The sequence below is a fragment of the Pseudorca crassidens genome, chromosome 11 (genome assembly GCF_039906515.1).
Source record: "Pseudorca crassidens isolate mPseCra1 chromosome 11, mPseCra1.hap1, whole genome shotgun sequence".
Taxonomy (NCBI): domain Eukaryota; kingdom Metazoa; phylum Chordata; class Mammalia; order Artiodactyla; family Delphinidae; genus Pseudorca; species Pseudorca crassidens.
This window is the reverse complement of record NC_090306.1, coordinates 18,831,912-18,854,907: the sequence shown is the minus strand read 5'-3', so window position 1 is coordinate 18,854,907 and position 22,996 is coordinate 18,831,912. Positions and strand designations below refer to the sequence as shown.

General features: G+C 35.9%; 1 protein-coding gene across 7 annotated transcripts in view; it reads left to right on the top strand.

Annotated features, from left to right (window-relative positions):
• SOX5 (SRY-box transcription factor 5) overlaps positions 1-22,996 on the top strand; it is a 991,426-nt gene that overhangs the window by 852,838 nt on the left and 115,592 nt on the right. For all 7 annotated transcript variants that reach the window (XM_067695917.1, XM_067695916.1, XM_067695915.1 and 4 more), the window contains one exon: positions 7,493-7,613. In XM_067695917.1, the coding sequence (XP_067552018.1) occupies positions 7,493-7,613 (121 nt within the window). The remainder of the gene's footprint in view (positions 1-7,492; positions 7,614-22,996) is intronic.

The window sequence follows — 22,996 nt, the reverse complement described above, 5'->3', positions numbered from 1 at the left end:
TTTGTCTCTAAAATACTCTTTCTGCTACACTTTTCACTATTAGGCACTACCTCAACCTTGATATTCCATTGGTTTTTGTGATACTGTACTCAAGATTTTCTTTATTCTTGTCTTACCTCTCCGCTCTTAAGACTCCTCTTCCTCTGCCCTTTGTTGAATTATTGTTGCGACCCAGATGATTGTAAGCTGTCTTCTCTTTATCCTTCAAACCCTCTTTAGATTATCTAGTTCACTCTCATCAACAAGTGATCCCCCAAACCATAGCCTCTAAAAATCTCTTCACTAGCTTCAGGCTGCAGTATCAGTCTGCTAGTAAGGTATCTCCAATGGAACATTATTTAGGTACCTCAAACACATGTGTTCAGAACCATATTCATATCCTTCCATGAAATCTGTCACTACCCCTGTATGTTTTTTTGTTGTTGTTTCATACCAGTATAAATAGTTATATAAACTAGACACCTGAAAGTTATCGTGACTCTGTCCTCTTCTCCTTTTCTTACGTATATAGTTTCTTTTTTTTTTAGGTACAGAGATTTCTCATATACCCACACATTTATAGCCTCCCCCAACATCAACATGTACCTAGTCTCCACGCTTTGCCTCTCAAATCTTTTCTCCCTATGCCCACCAGAGTATACCACCTAACCTACTTAAATGGTCCCCAGAGCCTACAGGGGGAATCTCAAGTGTCTTACAGTGAAACACAGACTGATTCAGGCAGACTTTCTAACACTGTTTCTCACTTACATTTTTTGCTGTTCTACACTGCTTGGTGGTTTCCCCCTCACATGATATTTTTTTCTTGTCCCTGATAATTTGCTCATTTTTTCTCCCATCTGCTTGGAATTCTTTTTTCACACTCCCACCTCTTTGCCTGGCTAACTCCTACTTATCCATTCAGACCCTACACCTGCTGGACCTATCTCTATGAGGCCTGCCTTGACTTCTTCTGGCTGTGTTAGGAGTCTCTCGTTTGTGCTTCCATAGTATCCCATACAAGTGTCTATTGTTGAACTAATGGCAGTGTATTCTAATTATCTATCCATTTGTCCGACCAGACTTAGAGCTTCTGGAGAGCAGGCATTGTATGTGAATTCATCTTTGTATTCCTGGTTACCAAAAAAGTATACATTCTAGTTAGTAAAAATGTTGATTGAATGAATAATAAACAGACCCATGGGACTGGAAGCTAAATTAATAATCTTAAATATCTACTTGATATATTAAATAGTTTCAGGGAACCACTGAAGGGTTTTGAATAGAATATTTACATAATATATAAAATATTTAACTATGAATAATTGGTAAGTAGTTACTTGTTCTTTTACAAGTGTGATAATGTGTGCTGGATAATTGTGTTGGATTCATAAAATTTTAGAGGGCAAGATTACATGTACTATCTATGTGGTAGAATTATAAAAAGTGTTAAAACATAATATTCTATCTTAAAGTTTAAAAAGTATAGGAAGTAGCATCTTAAATTTGTTGTGAGTTATTCAAACTTGTGAATAACATGCCCCCATTAAAAAGACCAAAATTTTGTGACAAAAGTATTTTGTTGAAACTTAATTACAAATGTCACACATTTAAACCTTAATTAGGAGCTTTAAGGGAATTCATCCATTAAGTAAAAGAAAATAAGTGAAGTTAACAGTGAATAGGATTTGGAAATGGTCAACACTGGCAAATATGAGAATGAAATACTAACATTATAACAAATTTGTTTTAGAATTTATCCAGGAAACATTATACTGTTTTGATGTGATGCGTCCTTTTCTCCCAAAGGTGGGCTAATTTTCAGCATCAAGGAACTAAAAATTACTTAAGATACAGCAGTAATACAGTTGGTGCTCATTATTTGTGCTAGTTATGTCCTATAAAGTTGCCATGAACACTGAATTATCAAATACTGAACGATTTTGCTCCTGGACGAAACACAAAGTTAGGTTCCTGAGAGCTTTGGTCACACTATTTTCATCAACTGATCAATACATAGCCTTGTTTTATGTGTGTTTCTGTTTAAAGACACCTTATTAATATTTATTATTGATTCTATGTGCATTTTAAACAGCAAAAATCACCAAAATTTCTTGCTACTTTGCACAGGTCTGTGAGTGACCACAAAAGCTCTAGTACAAGTAAATTTGGGAAGGATACAAGTAAATCTTATTGAGTAGGCAAATTGGCAAATACAGAATCTGCAAATAATGAGGATCAACTGTTTTTGAAATGTGTTTTTAGTTGCATAGATGAATTAACCACACATTTTGTATATATTTTACTGTTTACTTTATTCTGAATATTACTACAATGCTCTGTAATTTTTCCTATGCTATTCTAAAATAAACACATCATTGGGACTATGAAATTAGGCTTATTTTTCATTTTAGTTCTTCCTCTCCCTTGTAATTCCTCGTGCTCCCCACCCCCAATTTTTCCCAAGTGTTGGAAAAGAGTACTAGATTGTTAGGAGATGTAGTTTCAGTGTTAACTTTGCTCTTAGCTAAATGTGGGATCTTGAACAATTTATACGGCCAAGCTAAGTCTCATTTCTTTATCAGCACAATGATTGTGTTATGCCAGATAATCTCTAGGCTCTCTCAGCCTTAAAAGTTTAATTCTACATTTGTGGATCTTGGAAAATTCAGACACTAAAACAAGTTACAGTGTTAAAGCAGGGGCTTCCCTGGTGGCGCAGTGGTTAAGAATCCACCTGCCAATGCGGGGGACATGGGTTCAAGCCCTGGTCCGTGAAGATCCCACATGCTGCGGAGTAACTAAGCCCATGTGCCACAGCTACTGAGCCTGTGCTGTAGAGCCTGCGTGCCACAACTACCGAGCCCATGTGCCACAACTACTGAAGCCCATGCGTCTAGAGCCTGTGCTCCGCAACAAGAGAAGCCACCACAATAAGAAGCCCATGCACTGCAACGAAGAGTAGTCCCTGCTCAACGCAACTAAAGAAAACCTGCATGCAGCAACAAAGACCTAATTCAGCCAAAAATAAATTAAAAAAAAATTTTTTTTTAAATAACTAAAGCAAAATGTTTTTTAATAATCATAATAAAATACACAGATTTTTTAAAGCCCCAGAATTTATTGCAATTTATTCTTAAAATACTAAATTTTTTACCTGAAAAATTATTATAAATTATTAGAGTATGAATGAATTACCTGGGTAAAAGCTGTCACACACAAGTAGATAGACGTATTTATTTATTTATTTTTTAACATCTTTATTGGGGTATAATTGCTTTACAATGGTGTGTTAGTTTCTGCTCTACAACAAAGTGAATCAGTCATACATAAACATATGTTCCCATATGTCTTCCCTCTTGCGTCTCCCTCCCTCCCACCCTCCCTATCCCACCCCTCCAGGCCGTCACAAAGCACCGAGCCAATATCCCTGTGCCATGCGGCTGCTTCCCACTAGCTATCTACCTTACTACGTTTGTTAGTGTGTATATGCCCATGACTCTCTCTCGCCCTGTCACAGCTCACCCTTCCCCCTCCCCATAACCTCAAGTCCGTTCTCTAGGAGGTCTGCGTCTTTATTCCTGCTTTGTAGATAGACTTATGTACATGCAACAACCAGTTAAATAATATAACAAGAACACATTAACTTTACGACAGCAAGAAAAGTATTTTTTAAAAAACCTTACAAATAAAATTACCAAGAAAACTACAATAAGTATATGAAGCAAAAGAAGATTTGAATAAAAGATATAACCTGTTATTGGCCATCAAGCCATTAGGTTAATGAATTCAAAGAGAAATTCCATGTCCTAAAATTATCGTGGAAAAATAAATGTAAATAAAGCCGGGAAATGTTTGAAAAAAGAAAATAGTAATGATAGAGTACTGTAAAAGCAAAGCTTTTATAATTAAAACATCATGTTATTAGAACATGATAGGCAGGCATATCTGTCCATTACAGAAGTATGTAATAAATTTCCAGTATTTCTGTATTACTTTTCTATTTCTTCATGCATGCATAATTCTAAGAATCATGGATTTATCATGATGTATATGACCTTTTATCTATACATTAAGAATAGGAGCACAAAGCAGCTGGTATTTCATGCTGCCATTTTTCTCCAGTGAAATTGAATTCCTTCCTGGTCGTTAAAGAACTTCGTTTTCCACAGGCCTTTTGTGGACATTTGGAGGTGGGGCACGAAGATGTAATTACAGACAGGACTATATAATACATTGTTCTTCTTTATTTATGAATTATCAATTCATATAATAATTTCAGCTGCTGCTGTAAGCTCTAGAGTTACAATAATAAATAAGTTACAGCCTCTTTCCTAAATAAGTTCATAGGTCATAAGGGAGGCTCAACTTATACAAGTAACTATTATTCAATACAGTAAGTATTGTGTTAGCTTTATGAGGTCAAAGAAGTAACAGTTCTTTCTGCCTGAAAATTGGCACCATAAGAAAGAAGTGCTGCACAGGCCAAGACATTATGTGGGTCTCAGAAGCCTTTGAAAAATAAGTTGAATTTCGCCAAGAAGAAAAGAAAAAGAGAAATTACTAAAAACAGAGGAGAAGATACTTTTGAGCCTGTTCAAGCGTGGAAAAACACCTAGTATGCAAGGAACCCTTCATGACCCATTGAGGCAGAAGTACAGAATATCTGAAGGAGGGCAGCAGAAATACCTGGAAAGATGAACTAGGAACAAATTGTGAAGAATCCTGAATACCATGTGAAGGGATTGGGTCATTATTCTCTAAGTAAAAGCAACCATCAAAAGCTTTTCAGAAGAGGAGCAGGTGAAATACAGATACAAGACTCATTTAGAAGGAACTCTATGAGGAATATAGTTTAATGTCCTGTGAGCACCAGACCTGTAATAGGCAGAGTATCCCTTCAACTACTTGTATACCTGAAAGTCCTTTGTAACTCAAGGCAAAATATGAAGAAGACAAAAAGATTTGTTGACAGTGACTTCAGCATTCTTTAAGACAGCTCTTCTCAAACCTGGATGCACATTGGAATCATCAGGGGAACGTTAAAAAATGCTGATGGCTGGGTCCCACCCCTGTTGATTCAGATTTAATTCACCCCCGTTGTCTAGGAAACAGTCTGGGCATTGAGAGTTTTTCAGAGCTTGCCAGGTGATTCTAAAATATAGCTTCAAGTTTAAGAACTACTGCACTAAAATAAGAAGCTATTGTTTCTGCAATTGTAGAAGTTATTTTTCCCAAATTTTAAGGTCTCTGAAGTTTGGATGACTCTTACAACCCTTGTGTGTGTTTCATTTGAAATTCCTTTCTTCTTCCCTCTAAAGTGCTCTTATTAAATTTATAACCATCTTACACATTGTATAACCAATGGTGTCTTAGAAAGGAGGAGATGTACTATATAAAATATAATAACTTACGATGAAATGTAAAGGATACATAGTAGCTAGTGATAACCCTTAACCAGCGTGGCTAGTTTGTTGTTTCTTGGTTTGCTTGTTATTCTGGTCAGCGTCCTCTTCTTACACAGAACTAGCGCCCATGCTGTTTTGCCTTCAAACATCTCCCTCTTGTTTCAGGCCACTTTTTCCTACATACTTGCTCGATATGCACTTTCTAATTTTTGAGACTTCAGTCAGTTGTTTTCCATTGGTGTCTACATAAAGTTTATCTTTTCTCCAGTATGTTCAGAAAATGTGGGCTGAAGTGATATAAGCTTTTTAACCTTCAGTTCTAACCTTAAAACATTCTCTTTTTGTTTTCCTGGTTGTGTTGTTCACTTTTAGTTTCACTCTGGTGGCAGTGATAGGTTTAAAATCCTTTTGGTTAAAAGAAATACTTTGCAATTTGGAGTCATTTCTGAAAACAGATTCCTCATTCTTACAGTGCTTGTTTCTCTGTTTGCCTGGCTGGCTGGCTGGCTGTCTCTCTGTCTCTCTTTCTCTCCCCTCACCCTTCCTCCTTCTCTCTCTCTCTCATCCCCTCCTCTGCCCCCTCAACACGCGCGCGTGCGCACGCATGCACGCACGCACACACACACACACACACACACACACCAAAATCTCAGAAATACCTCAGAGGTTTACTATGAAAGATGAAACGGTGGAGAAAGTGAAGGTGGACCTTTAAAGTGAGAAATTATGAGAATTATCAGAATCATGTGTCTAAGAATGTGAATGCCAGTGAGAGAGAGGGAAAACAAGTCCGGAGATATTTCAGAGTTGCTGTTAAGGTTAGCGACTGAATTGTTTGTTTGTTTGTTTGTTTGTTTGTACATGTGTTTGTTTTACTTTTAACCATTATCCCCACTGTAATGTAAGCTCCATGGGCATAAGATCTTGTTTGTTTTGTTTACTATTATGTCTGTACTACCTAGCTCATTTTCTTATACACAGTATGTGTTCATGAAATATTTATTTGTTTATTTTCCAAATAACTGACTTCATGTGAGGAAGAAATAGTAAAGAGAATAAAGTGTCAGATGTGACCTTTAGCAGGATCCTAAATTCTCATTCGTATGTTCTCTGACAAACACTAACCAATAACCATGTCCACCAGAGAAATCTTGCTTAAATATTTGGAAAAAAATCCTAGGTATTTTAGTAAATGACAAACTCTGCATTAGTAACAATGTGACAAAGCTGCAGAAATGACTGCATTGGTTTATATTTCTAGAAATTACTGTTCAATTAAAAGAAAATAGTGATTCCATTGTATTAGATTATTTATTTACTGATGTGAACCCTACTTCCTGAGAGTGACACCAGAAAATTAAGGTGTATTCTAAAGATGGCAACCAAAAGAGAGGCCGTGTGGTTTGACGAGTGGTTCAATTGCCTCAAAAAGGATAGATGAATTCAAAAGATCCAAGGGACTAGATCATAGACATAGTTTTGACTCCCCCATTCCATGGCCACAGGCAAGTCAGTTTTCTTTCGGCCTCAGTTACCTCTTCTATAAAGAATGGGGAAAGTCTTTATTACTCTCTAAGCTTTCTTTCAGCTCTTTTATTCAAGAACTAAAAAAAAAAAAAAAAACCTTAGTATTATGCATGAACATGAGAATTATCTTCAAGTAATGAAGAGCTGTTCATATGTAAAATGGTACCAGTTTAATTTTGTTTTAGAAGGTAGAATTAGTCCTAACAGGTGGGATTTACAGAAGGAGATTTTAGTTCAACCTAAGGGATACTTTTTTAATCATTATATTAATGCAGTAAGAAAAGACTTGTAGTGTGAAGTATTGATGCTTCATCACTGTAAAGGATATCATCATGTAGGGAAATTATTCACCAGGTTAGAAAGTGAACTTGATAACACCTTCCAGTTAAAGTATTCAGTATTCTGATTCTCCTATCTAAAGTAGTCCTAAGACATAGCCTCACATCCAGGGTTCTAGCAGGCTTCTATGCCAGTATATTGAATTGAATAATTTTTTTCTTATATCATAAGGGTGGGAGGATGGGAAGCATGGAATATCAAAACTTCTTCTCTTTGATTCACTCTAATACGTTCAGCAGGTTCAAGGTCAACTGCCGCCATTAATGATTCCTGTATTCCCTCCCGATCAACGGACACTGGCTGCAGCTGCCCAGCAAGGATTCCTCCTTCCTCCAGGCTTCAGCTATAAGGCTGGATGTAGTAAGTACCACTGATTTTTCACTTGGGCGTGCGTGGAGGGCATGGCTTTAGGCAATTTAATATTCCTGCCACACCAAGAAATGAGATCACCCATATAGCATTTTTATTTTAAAGAGGAAACACACAGAAAGTGTAGAAAAGGATTTATGTTGTATTCAAGAGCTTAGATTATTTCTATGCTTCTGAAGCCAATATTTGCTTTTTATAATTTTGTTTCATAACTTTCATTTCCAGTGTATTCTTAAATTATGAATATAATTTTTGGGTTCAATTTATTTTTATGTAGGTAAGACAGGAATATGCATTTTAATAGCTTTCCATTGCCCTTTAAAATAAACCCAAGTTTCCTAATGTGAATCAGTTGGCCTTCCATTATCCGTCTCCTCCCTACATTTACAGCCTAATTTCTCATTAGGCTTCTTTTAGTTCTTAGACCGAACCATACTCTTTCTTGACTTTGGACTTGAATTGTCTGTGTTCACTCTCCTTGGTTTTCTGAACCTCTTCCAGCTCAGACAGGGAAAGCTGGCCTAATCTAGTTAGATCCCTTTCTCCAGGTTCCTTTGGGTCCTGTGTATTTCCTTTCACTTTAATTGTAAACTCTATGAGGGCCAGTGCTCATTCTGTCTCACGTATTGTTATATCTTCACTTTTAGTACAATTTCAACTATTTGTTGAATGAATGGATAAATGATTGAGCATTCATTACAAACAACACAAGGGCATTTTTACACTAAATGATGGGTTACATTGAGATAACTGTTTATATTGCTTATCAACTTTACTTGCCTGTGATTTTATGACTTTTTTAAGGAAAATCAAAATTATACACTGTGAGTTTTGGAAACAATCTAATAATTGAAATATTTTCACTGATCAAAGTAGAATACCACTGAAAACAATTAGCAAAGTATTATCATTTTAGATATTTATATAGAATATTATTTTGTAAATACCAGTAGACTTTGGTTCATTTATATGTTAATAAATTGTCACATTAGCATCTTGCTATGCTCCAACACTTATTGCATTTGAGAAATTCTTCTGAACATTACTAGGAATCAAATCTGCTTCCTGTTAAATGATGTTTTGAATTTTCATATTTAACATTTATTCCTAGATTTTAAACTTTCTTTATACAGCAATGAAGAAATGGGATGTAATATTTTAAAGCCATGTGAGTGAGTAGATTGCAACCATGGGGTCTAGGTAAAAGTGAACTGAACTGAGGAGTATAAAAATTCATACTTGTAAGCACTTTGCTCTTTGCAGTTTTAAACATGGCTTTTGCACATCTTTCTCTTGACTTAGGTTTCCTGTGTTTTAAGATGGTGTTCTCACTCTGGATCCTTAATGTATTTATTTAATATTATTTGTTGCATAATACTGTCTTTGTAGATTGATTCATCCAGAAACACCAACTTCTTTGTATAACTAAGGACTATATTTATATCCTAAATATTTAAATTCTAAAACTAATTTAAATTTTAAGAAGAGAATTTAAAATTCTATTGCTACATTGATTTCTGAGTTTTTAATTACAAAAGATTTTTTTGTTTCCCTTTACCTAAGGAATTACTATTCACATTAAATGTATGTTGCCAATATGTTTTTCATAGCCTTGGTTACTAAAATGAGAAAAAAAATGACACTTTTAAAAATCAGCAGTTGCCTCAGACTGCACCTGCAATATGTACATATAGACTAGTTCTGTTTTTGAAAAAGAAATTTTTTAAGCAACTGTAGACATAAGTCCCATTAGCGAATATTGTGCTGAAGAGAAAACCACATTGAGTATGAACAATAGCATAACTGGGGGGCTGGAAAAGGTCAAGAACACCTCTGCCTCACTCCCATTTGACAGAGCTGGCATAGCAAATTTGTTCAGTGTTAACGTAACGTGGCGTGGAGAAATGTTTCCCTTCCTAAAGTTGTTAATATATTAACCATTTGATATTCATACCTTCAGTGCTTAAAGTTATAAGTGATACCACTTCTTTTGTATCCTGGAAGTAAAATAGAATAAAGCCTTCTACAGCTGCTGGAAAGCTTGAAAGAAGCATCATGCCAAACTCTAAAACGAAGAAAAAGCCAGTAGTAAAAGAGAGTGCCACCCTTGTTGACACTCTCACACTGTCAGTTTGAACGAGGAGCTGGGTGGGAGCGATACATACTCCAGGCTACTTATTTCCTCCATAATCATGTTGCAGGAAAGGAATCGAGGTAGGGAAAGAAATCTTGCCGTCTTCTCTCTTCAGTGGGACTTGCTATTTTATTCCCCCTGTAATTGTCAATCATAGGTCACTGCTCTGGCTGTCATTTGTTTTAATTTCAGTAATATCACGGAGTTCTCAATGAAAGCAACACTGACTAATCCATCTTGATTTGAGTTTCAAGTAAATATGAAAGGTATACTATTTTTTGGTATCAAATACTCTCAAATGCTTTTCATCAGTCCATTCAAGAGAGTATTGATGATAAATTTTTCTGTGTAGACTATGTGTTTTGATAAATAAAATTAAAATCTTTGAAACTACACATGAAAGTTAAAATGTTATCAATGGGGAAAAAATAAAAACACCAGTTGGGTAACCTAACCATCATCATCAAACATCATCAAGCTTCTTTTCCAAAAAAGAAACTTCTAGTTGGAAATAAAGGTATTTTCCCTTTAAGAAATACGATGGTAGAAACACGGTGTGGAATGGACACCTACAGAATGTAGTTGCTGGAATTTCTCTTAACTGCTAGAAAGTGTGTCATTAAACAATATAAGAATAAATTAATAGCACAGCCAGAGACTTCAGAGCAAACTGGCTAGATATAAAGGAAGCTTTAGAGAATGTTGTAGTCCACTCTTATCTATGTAGGTCACTTTACAAACATTGATATATTATCAGAATTTCAGTTCTGTTTTGGTGTTTGCTGTTAGTGAAATCAAGCATGAAACCACACTTCTTCATGAATCTATATCTAGTTATTGCCTTTCTTACTTCTTTTTTAAAGTCTAAAAATACTTCCAGACTTCTAAGGAGGTAAAAATAATGGTGTATTATTAAATGGAGTGCTTTAAATATGTATAATAACTTGAAAAAAGTTATGTAAAAACACTGGTTTAACATTCAGGGAAAAAAAATAATGAAGTAATCTGTATTTTTAACTTACCAGTTCTGTGAAAATTGTCAATTCAGTTGCTACATGTTAAACACACCCCAGATTTTATATTGCAGTAATTAAAAATCCCAATTTTAAATTATGTTTATGGGTACTAGCTCATTTTAATCAGAAAACAATCATTGAAGTCCTTGAAATAAATTTGAAAAACTAAATAACTAAAATCCTGGGAGTTCCCTGGTGGTCTAGTGGTTAGGATTTGGTACTTTCACTGCTGTGGCCCGGGGTCAATCCCTGGTTAGGGAACTGAGATCCCGCAAGCCACATGGCGTGGCCAAAATTAAAAATAAATAAATAAATGCCAGTTCCAGTTCTGAATTATAAACTGAATGTATGTACAAATGAGTTGGTTCAAGTATACTCCGGATGGTTGAAGAGTCCAAGGACACAGTCCATTTGCTTCTGCTGGAAAATCTGAGTGGAGTCCTAAGCTCTTAACCAAAGACTTGAACCTGTGAACTGCAAAGCTTGTATCAGGTAGATTTTTTTTTTTAATTTTTATTTATTTATTTAGGCTGCGTTGGGTCTTTGTTGCTGTGCGTGGGTTTCCTCTAGTTGGGGTGAGCAGGGGCTACTCTTCGTTGTGGTGCGCGGGCTTCTCATTCTCTTGTTGCCAAGCGCGGGCTCTAGAGCACAGGCTCAGTAGTTGTAGTGCACGGGCTTAGCTGCTCCACAGCATGTGGGATCTTCCCGGACCAGGGATTGAACCCGTGTCCCCTGCATTGGCAGGTGGATTCTTAACCACTGTGCCACCAGGGAAGTCCCACGTGGATATTTTTGAAATAAAATGTACACATCTTTGACACCTGAAGAACAGTTTTAGGTTGGCAGGAAGAGTTTTGTGCTGGCTCATCATAGAAAAAAATCTACCAAAATTCAAAATGAATTTGAATATGTATGCTGGTTTTAGCCCAACATTTTATTTATTTAAAAAATTTTTTATTTTATTTATTTATTTTTATACAGCAAGTTCTATTTTTATAGATTTATTTATTTAATGTATTTATTTATTCATTTTTGGCTGTTGGATCTTCATTGCTGCATGCGGGCTTTCTCTAGTTGCAGTGAGTGGGGGGGAGGGGCTACTCTTCATTGTGGTGTGCGATGGCTTCTCTTGTTGCGAAGCACGGGCTCTAGGTGTGTGGGCTTCAGTAGTTGTGGTTCACAGGCACTAGAGCGCAGGCTCGGTAGTTGTGGCACACGGGCTTAGTTGCTCCGCGGCATGTGGGATCTTCCCAGACCAGGGATCAAACCCGTGTCCCCTGCATTGGCAGGCAGATTCTTAACCACTGGGCCACCAGGGAAGCCCCTAGCCCAATATTTTAGACTTGAGAGGGACCTTTGAGGTAAGGTGATTGAAGGTCATGAGTTTCGTCAATACCAATTTCTCTGGCCCCAACTTTCAGTTCTCTTTCCACAACACTCAGCTTCCTTACACCCCAGCCCCCCACTCAGGTTAAGTGCTGTTCCTTCAGAGCACATATTTTATAGGCAGAAAGGAAAGGAATAGGTGCTTCTCTTTTTACTAATGACTATAGTCCTCTGCCTCTCTCCTTTTTGTTTGGGTGTAAAATTTCTAGCCACGTAATTCTAATAGATGCTTCAGAAATTTTTGACAGGAAGACATTTTATGTGGAAATTTTAAAAAACTACAGGAAGTCAAAATCCAATAAAATAACCCATTTTCTGTATATAGTAGGAAACAGTTGTAAAAGAGTTGGCTTGATAGTTTGGCCCAAAGTGTCAAATTGAATGTGTCACATAGCTACAGATACAGTATCTTTCCCTAGAGATGGGCTATAGTTCCCAAACTAATGGACTGTAGTTCCCAAACCGTGCTAAGGTACCAGGGTGCTGAAGCTAATTCACAGGGGCACACAGGATATTTTAAAATTTCAAGGAAAATACAGAGACATCTCTCAGACACTACATAAATTACCTGAGTTGTTTGAAACATATTACTTAATAAAATGGAGCAGTTGGACCTTTCTTTAGTCTTAGGAGTGTCAGGAAAGAATTATTGAGCCACTGATGGTGCCTGAATCCAAGACATTTAGGAACTTGTGGCTTCGTATATTATATATTCATTTTTTAAATGTTACAACCTTTTTACTTGGAAGTTATGGTTGTTGATCTATCATGTTACAACCACAGAACAGAATATTATAACAAAATTTATCTTGCACTTACAGGGATATGTATAATATTCAGATAAGCAATTGATTTGCCTCATTTTGCTACTTTAATTGTCCTTGTGCAAGTTGTTGAGATTCAGTTTCCTGACCTACAAAATGGATTAATAACACTCATTTTACTGAATTGTTACAGAGATTAAATAGGATTTTATATGAAGCAGTACCTACCATTGTGTCTGTCTTATTAAGTTACTTATAAATGATGGATACTGAGTATAATACCAGCAAAACATACATCCTGTGTCTCCCCTCACCAAAGAAAAAAAAAAGATTATATTAGAACCACACCCAGCAATTAATTACATTTCATGTCCTATATAGCAGCGGTCTCCAACCTTTTTGGCACCAGGGACCGGTTTCACGGAAGACAATTTTTCCACGGACCAACCGGTGGGCGAGCGGCGGGGTTCAGGTGGTAAGGCCAGCGATGGCTTAGACTGAAATGCGAGCGATGGAGAGCGGCAGGTGAAGCTTTGCTCGCTCACCTCCTGCTGTGCGGCCTGGTTCCGCGGACTGGGGGTTGGGGACTCATGCTATATAGGATCAAATTCATTCTGCCACACCTAAATGAGACTTCCTCTGACTAGGAAAATACAGTTGTTTAGAGAAAAGTATTTTAGTGCTGATGGAAACATTTGTCTCTTAACTATTTTAATTATAATCACCAAGTTTTTAACTTTTTTATTATCATTTTACACTTGTCTATTAGAGCTCATGTTGGAAAAGATCATGTGATTTTTTTGAAAATGTATTTAGTCATTGTTTTGGCTATATGAAGCTAGAAATACATTCACGTACTCATTCTGCATTTTAACACATTGATTAATTTTTCAGAAATGTGCTAAATAAAATAGCCATATAAAGTTACTGATTGAAACATTTAATTGCCTTCTGAGATTAGCTTAAATAAATAGAAGTCGATGAGCCAAGCTGCATAAACTTAAAATATGCTGTACTTACTCTTCATCAGTTTTCTGAACAGTATTTCCGCTTCCAATAAAAAAGGAAACTCTCAGTTAATTAGTTCCTCATATACCACGATAAAATTAATGTTTAGGAGTTAAATACCATAAACTTCCTCAGGCACATTTGCTGATGTGTTCTTGTTTTTAGTTAATGTCACATGTTTCATTGTTTAATGGGGGTATCATGTGGGTTTCATTATATCTCTCTGGTGCAGAGGGTCCATGTGTCTGGCATTTTTAGGAGACTGCATGCTAATTTCTGATTTAACTATGTCAGCTGTGTCAGCTGACATACAGGTCAGTCAGTGCTGAAACAATCACCAAATCACAAGCTAAAAACCATTGACATGGTATGCTTTTATTGAACTGACAAAATAGGAAACATGTGTCGTCAGGATCACATACTGTAGGTTCTTTGTAAATAAGCAGAGAAAAGAAGATATAATCACATCTTCAGGCTTCTGTGTTTGTGTGTGTTAGAATTATTGTGCCCAGCTCTTCCGCTTACCTCCCCTCCCCAAATCTTAGAAACCAATGACGTTGGGCAAACCTGATTTAGTTTAGAGCTTTATAAATATTTATTTTTGTAAAGAAGAACTTTGTACCTAAACAGCCAATCATTTAAATTCTCGGATTGGTGACATAAAAATATGAAATGATTAAAAAGTAAAGAGAACTGAGTGCAGAAAAAGTATATAACATTGCACAATTATATGGTGACAGCCACCCTCCAGTTCTCATGGAACAGCTGTTTCTAGGTCAATAAAATAGTGTTTTTGTTTTTGTTTTTTGCTAAAAATGGAGTTTATAATAGCTTACAATACAGTATTCATCACTGAGAAAAGAGAGATGTATATGTCCTTATTGTGACAAAGTGTCATAACTTAGTATAAAAATGATAGCTTATATTGTGCCTTATTGTTTATAAAACATAGAGACATAATTAATTTTAAGCAGTATAACTCTGTGAGGTGATAACTGTGCTATATTAGTAACCAATGTTTGATCCATTCTCCCCCCGCCCCACCCCACACACTACCACCACCAAAACACACACATACAAGCAAACAAAAAGAGCAAAAGCCCTTTCTTTGATAAATTCCTCAGATTTCATTAGACTAAAACTATATCTAATCTTTTAATCCATCCTGTTTGCTTTTTAACAGTTAAGAACATTAAAATGCCATTCAATTAAAATATAAACTCATTCAGCTCAGTATTTTCTTTTTGACATGATTCTCGTTCTTGATCACATAGAAGTGTCAAATTGGCTAGTGACACTGTGTTTTCAGACCAGAGACCTCAAAATGTGATGTAACCTTATGAATTTGTAGCCTAACCCTCAGAATTCTAGGTTCATATTTTTGTTGCCACAGCAAACATGGAATCTCATCTTAGTATTAAACTCACACTAACTAAGGTCATCAAACTGAAGTATAAGCCCAGAGGAGCAATATGTTGTTTTATTTGAATAGATGTAACTGTTAATGATACTGAACAACTCTATTGCCCAGTAAACGTGCTCTTCACTGTAGAAAGCTCCAGTAGAAGGCAAACTTTAGTCATAATGTTGATAGGAAAGTATGGAAGCAGAAAAAGTATTTAATAAAACAGACTAAGATAATATGTTGCTTGTAACTCTATGATAGATGTCTGTTTTCCATGAGAACTGAACAAGTCATGCTGTTGGAATACCATGTGAATCAGATACTTTATTAGGTTTAACTGTACTGTAACAGGCCAAAATAATGCTAGCTTAAACATGGAAAAAGAATATTTTTCACTCATGCAACAGCATTGCTCTTGTGGTAACTCCGCGGTATGAAGTCCATGGCTTGTTCTCTTACTTATTGTACTGCTTTCCACAAAGCATGGCTTCTATCTCATGGCATTAGGTACCTTCTCCAGCTCCCGTGTCCCCACTCCAGCCAGTGCAAAGGGCAGAAGCAGGGAGAGCTACAACTTTTTAAACAGTACTCTTTCACTAATAATTTATTTTTGCTCTGTTTTCAAAGAACATATTTAAACCTATTTATATAATCAGCTCATACCAACCCTTCACATTTTCTCTAATATATTAAAGATAGCATTTGCTGACTACACAAACCTCAAACAACGTAGAAGTATATGAAACAGAAACTAAAAGTTATCTGCCTACACTCATACCCTCCTATAATCCCACTCTGCAGAGGTGATTACTGTTAACAATTTGGTACCTATTTTTCCAGAACTAGATACTGGAAAAATAGGTAAAAATATTTTCCAGGTATAAATATATTATGTATTCATAAATAAATATGTGTATACATCTATTTGTATCTAGATATCAATATGTAATATGCAGGATGTGAGAGTATCTGTATAATATATGCTATGATATATATATGTGATATGTACTACATAATATATAATGTATGGGGGGGTAAATATTTTATAGACTATGTTCTACCAATAAATATAACAAAAAGTCATGGCCATCTTTCTTCCATGCTTTCAGACCTGCATCATATTTCATTAAACTGGATGCACCATATTTTATTTATGTTTCCCGCTAATGAACATTTAAGTTTGTCTACAATGCTTCACAGTTTTAGGCAATGCTACAGTAAACTTTTTTGTGTACACAAAGTTGCCCCAAATGAATTATTTGTGTAATCAGTTCCATTACCAGTATATGGTATTTTACTTCCATTTATTTGTTTCTTTTTGAACATTTTTCACCTGAGAGATTGTCTGTACATTCTGATGCTCTCTGAGTTGCTTAATGGAAGGCTTAAAACTTTAAAACTTGACTTATCTGAGTTAAGCTCTGAATAAGCATAGTGAGACTTGTAATCTGAAACTATTAATTGTCTCAATTTAATAAATTCTGGCAGAAAAAAAATTATGCAAGGTGTCAGAAGACCTTGGTAGTCTCAATCCCATTTTGTATTATTCTGTTCCCTTGGGCAAGTCATTTTCCTCTTTGTGCCTTAGCTTTTTAATCTTTAAGGTAGCTACAGTAATGTCTGCCCTACTCACTTCATGAGGAGATTGTAAAAGTTAGATGGAATGAGTCTATGCATTTCTAAAGAAGTTAGATTATTGTATAATATATCATTATTACTTGTTAAATGTATCAGCCCATTTTGAAAATTTAGAATGTGATATAATGATAAGGATTTCAGGAATTTATCTATTTTTAGGTCACTGTACTTCTGACCATTCAAGACATTTGCATTATTTGTTTTTCATTTTTGGGTGGAGAGAAAATTTCATAACATTTCTTAATTTCCAGAGGTCTAAAAGTTACCATTCTAGTAGAAATCTCTAGGCCAGGAGTCATCCCAAATGTATATTCCATAGGCTTATTGTTAGAGTGGTTTAGGAAGCTTCCTGTTCTCAACCAGTAGATCACAGACTCTGGATACACCCCAGGAGGAAGGATGTCTATCAAAGGCCCTGACAGAAAAGTGGAAAGGCTATCAACGGTGTCAAAAAATGAGATGCTTTTAAAGAATGAAATATTTGCTAAACCTTCATATTAAAAGTGGAAAATAAAAGAGAGCATTTGAACTGGTCTTAAGTGGCTTATATGAATGCCCCTCTTCCAGATCCCTACTTTTTAATACTTTCATCATTTTGGATGCTTTTCTCTGTGCCATTCATTTCTTCATAAGACACAGAGGCAAGATTTAGATAGTACTCTGATATAGATGTACATATAGAAGCAGTTCCTTAATTAATGATTCTCTTTGAGCAGCTTAAAATGAGTTATTATGCAATAGTTAAATGATGCCTTGGTCGTAATGCTGGAATACAGAAGGAAAAGGAGACTTGTTTGATTCATTGTCACCTTTTCAGGGATACTCAGATTTCTTAGATAATTAATCCAGGAATTTTCATTTGTACTAGAATTCCTTAGATTTATGGGCAAAGAGGTGAAGAAGGAATGCTGTATTTTTTATATGCAGAAGCGTCTTCCCACTTTGAAAGATGTTTCTTAAAGAGCTTATAAATTAATCTCTTACTAAACTAGCCAACTAGGTAACTATTAAATTAAGTAGGGTAAAGTTTTTGTTGCTGTTGCTTGTTTTATTAATAAATTTATTTTAAATTAAATTAAGTAGGGTAAAGTTGTGTTTTTGTTGTTGTTGTTTGTTTTATTAATAAATTTATTTATTTATTTATTTTTGGCTGTGCTGGGTCTGCGTTGCCCGCTGGTGCGCGCGGGCTTTCTCTAGCTCTGGTGAGCGGGGGCTACTCTTTGTTGTGGTGTGCGTGCTTCTCATTGTAGTGGCTTCCCTTGTTGCGGAGCATGGGCTCTAGGCGTGTGGGCTTCAGTAGTTGTGGCACGCAGACTCAGTGGTTGTGACATGCAGACTCAGTAGTTGTGGCTTGCGGGCTCTAGAGTGCAGGCTCAGTAGTTGTGGTGCATGGGCTTAGTTGCTCCGTGGCCTGTGGGATCTACCCGGACCAGGGATCGAACCTGTGTCCCCTGCATTGGCACGCAGATTCTTAACCACTGCGACACCAGGGAAGTCTGGTAGGGTAAAGTTTTCATTTGCAGTGCTACATTAAGAAGACAAAAAATGTTTTTTATTTTTAAAAAGTCTCTTACTGAAAAATTTAGCCTATGACAAAGCAGTTAAGAACTAAAAATCTCCTAAAAATATTTTCTTTTAAAATAGCTGTATAGTCGAACAAGAGATAATTTATTAATTCTACTTTCTCAAATAAAATTCATATGAAATATTTATATTCATTACTTATTTTATGAGAGTTACTATACAATGTTAGCATTTCTCATAAAAAATTTCAAATATTAATGTCATATTATACTATTTTAGCAAATCTAGGAAGGGTTTACAGATTTTCTGCATTTAGAAACCCCTTCACCTTTATTAAGTATACCGTATCAATTGTTCTGAACGTCTGGTGTTCCACAAGATGATTTAGGAGACTTGTTATAAATTTAACCTCTTAAAATAAGAGAGGAAGTATAGCTGAGCTTATTGCTGTTTGAAAGCAAAGTTCAACTTGCTTGGATTTCAGAAAGTCTAAAGTGATTGGGAACAGTCACTATGATGAAGGATTTTGTTTTTATCTTTTGTTTGTATATAAGACATCTTTTTTAGTAGACACCTTGACCGTGCTCAGGTGCTTTAATGACATCATAATAGCGGGTTCTTGTTAGTGAACAGAAATCATTTTAAGACTTAGGAAATTCATGTTATTTACTTTTAATACCCAAGGGGATATGAATTTTTTTTTTGCTTTTTTTGCTTTTAAAATCAAAATTTACAGAAGAGATAGATTATGGAATATTAGAAAAGAATGGTTTGATGTGTGAAAAAATGTGACAAAAGATTCTTTAACCGCCTCCTTCAGGTCCTTATTTCTTAAACTCTAGGCCTCTCTTTCGCCCTCCATTTTCTATCCTTCCTTGGTATCACTGGCAGCTGATCTAAAACACCATTATTATTTGCATTAAACCTCGTACAAAAAAACTAATTTGTTCCTTATTTGTATAATTATTTGCTTACAATCTGTTTCTTCTATTAATAAGCCTTAAGCTTTTGATATGGGAAGAGTGGTCTCCTGTGTTTGAAATTTGTTAATTTCTTAAATAGAATATTGCTTCATATATTCAGTCATTAAACAGTTAACAGCCTTAAGTGGGCAAGGCACTATGCTAGAAACTGGGAATTTAAAGATGGAGTAAGACATAATTCTGGCTTTAGGATGCTCACAGTCTAGTTGGGGAGAATGGGATGTAAACAGATGTTATGTAATAGAGATATGCATAGAATTTTAACAAAAGTGAGTGGAAAGGGAAAGAACTCAAATCTGAAATTGATGGAAGGTGTCAGGGAAGGTTTCTTGGAGGGGGGAAGGATGATCCCTAAAGTCCAATCCTAAAGGATGAAGGGCAACTAAGCAATTGAAGAAGTTGTTGTGGTGAAAGGATACACAAACAACATTCCTGGCAGAAAAAAAACAGCCCTGATGGAGGCTGGAAAACAAGAGATGGAATTAGGGTATACATGGACCTTTAAGCAGTTTGAAGTAAACTTTAAGGCAAGAAATGATAGGTGAGTAGTTGGAGGACATAAGAGGAGACCAATTCAAGGAAATATTTATAGACTCTCTATGCTGGAGGAACTGAAAAGCCATTGAAGGGCTAAAACTCCGGGTTGAGATCATAGTGGCATTTATCCATCCATCCATCCATTGATCGATTCATCCATGTCAAGACATACTTTCTTGTTCACTTTTGAACTTTTCAGTCCTTAACACACAGTATGTAATCAGTAAATATTTATTACAATTTAAATACAACCAATGAATATTTATTGTGTACCTGTAATGAGTGCCACTGGAAGCTAAGCAGAGAATTCATTTCTTTAGCAGAGGACTGGAGCCTGGGAGACTGATTGGTAGGTTTTCCAATAGTAAGAAATGAAAACCTGGGGGTTAAACGAAGTTTGTCATTGACTGGCCATAGGGAATGAAAGGGAGGGAGAAGTCAAGGATACTTCATATTTATAGCATAGGTAACTGGGTGTCACCCAAATTAATCGAAATACCAAGAGTAGAAGTGGGTCTTGCAAGAAGGATGATGAATTAAATTAAATGTGAAAACTGAACTTCCTATGGGAGAGATGGCCGGCGGGTTGGGGGTGGAGTGGCCATCCAAAAGCAGTGTGAGAGGTCTAGGCTGGAGTCCCTGATTTCGAATAGTTTATATATGATACTTGGACCAAGAGTTTGGATAAGATCATTCAGATAAAGGAAATCCATGAGAAAATTCAAGCACCAAGGATTAGACTCCAAGGAATACCAATACCTAAGGAATGAGTGAAGGAAGGTAGAACAGCCTATTGCAGAAGTAATAAAGTCAGCATGAACCGGGTATGAGGAGAACCAGGAGAGCACGTTATAAGAAAAGTCAGAGAGTGTAGATGTAGTTAGAGAAGGAGGGAGTCATTAACAGTATCAGCTGTTACACAGCAGTGTTCGTTCAAATTTGGCAAATCAGAGGTCATTATTTCCAGGGAAGTTTATGGATTGAGAAGTAAAGTGTAGGAGAAGGATTTAAGATTATCATTGAAGACTAGTTTCCAGCAATTTAGATGAGAAGAAGAAAGAAAGTAAATAAATGACTCCTTTCTAAACACTAAGGAAAGTGTTTTAGAGGGATTTTTGGAGTCTAGATAGTTGGTTGCTTTTTTAGGATAGGAGGTACTTGTGCATATGTTTAGGGACACGGTATGAACCGATTCTTACCTTGGCAGTTGAGGTATTTAATAGACTCTAATCTTCTGAATGTTTCTTGATACTATATGAAATGGGTCCAGCAGCAGGCTAGTTCATTAATACATTTTGTTCATTCATTTCTCTGATCCTTACTTTTGGGCTCAACCATTTATTTATTCATCAAATTATTTATTGAACATCTATCAGCAAATATTTATTGAATATCTACTGTGCGCTAAGCATTGTAATTTTGTACTTCTCTCATCTTTTCTAGTTATTTTTTATTCAAAGCCTAACTCAGGACCAGCCCCTTCTCTGATTCTTTCTCCATTGATTTCAGCTCAAATAAATTCCTCCTTTCTTTGGTAATTACTGCCTTTCTTATTCACATGATTTTAATCATGTGGCTTTGATTCATTTCACTTTCCATATTTATGTCTTATTTTTGTAACTGAAAGTGTCACGAAGGCAAGGACTGTACCTTTATTGCTTTGTGTCCTACACGTAATGTTTGACACATGTTAATTGAATGGACATAAAATGAATGTATCTATTTTGAAATTTTAAATATATATTTATATTATGCTCTAAAATAGTCTGTGATGTTTTCTAAAACTTAATACTTTCCTTGCCACAATGGTAAGAACTATAGTACTTACTATCTGTGAGATCCTGAACATCTTTAATTTGTAGAATGAGAATAACAATCTACCCTATTGAATTGTTATGAAGATTAAATGAGATTTTATACACAGACCAGTAAATATATTCATTCATATATGTGTAGATTTATATGTGTATATTTATGTGTATACATATGTAAAATATTTTAACAGTGCTAAAAGTCAACAAATATTAGTTGCCCACACTTCACATCAGTGGGAGTATAATGAATAATTCAGAATTGACTTTGGAACAACTGATGTTGAAACTCTTTGGGTAAAAAAAGGATTTTTTTTCCTGAACCACATCTGAAAATAAAATATAAGCCCAACTGTGTTTTTTTTATCCTTTTTTTTTTTCCCCCGTATCTCTTTTCTCCCATCAAATTGGCCATCAAGTCTGTCTCCCATATATGTTCCTTCTTCTCTTTCCCTTATGATTAGTTTAGGCCATTATCATTTCCCTCTTGACTTACTGCAGTAGCTTTTAACATGTCTGTGTGTCTCCAGTCTCTCCCTCTTCCAATTGATTCTATCCCTTGCCACAAAACTGATCTAAACCACAAATCAGACTGTCATATTCCTGCTTAAAATCTTTCAGCAACTTAAGGTTGTCTTCAGAGTAAAACACAAGGCTCTGCAAGATGTGTGTCCTACCTGCTTCTTTAGCTGCATAGCTTAACATTCCCCTTCTGCATCAGATACACTGAGACTATTAAAATATCCCTGGATGTAGGGGCCAATAACAGATAATGGTCATTGCTAGCACTGTCCTATGAATGGTAAGGGGCTCCTTCCAAGCAGAAGGAATCCACCAATTCATCTGTTGGCCTATGAAATGAAAGAAAGCAACTTCCTTCCTTCCTTCCTTCCTTCCTTCCTTCCTTCCTTCCTTCCTTAAGTTCCAACTATAGTGTCCTCTTTAACTCCACTTTGTCTTACACTCCTCCATGAACTCCTACCCAACTCCCTCCACCAGGAAGTTAGAGTGGTAGAGCAGGGTGTTTTCAGTTCCAATCTGAAAATATGATTAATAAGAGCAATCCTGTTGCATGATGTGATGGAGGCTTACTGTGTGACTTTGGAAGACATGGAAAGTAGGTGGTAAGAGGGTCCTGAAAGATAATTTGGTAGTGAAGTGCCATTTT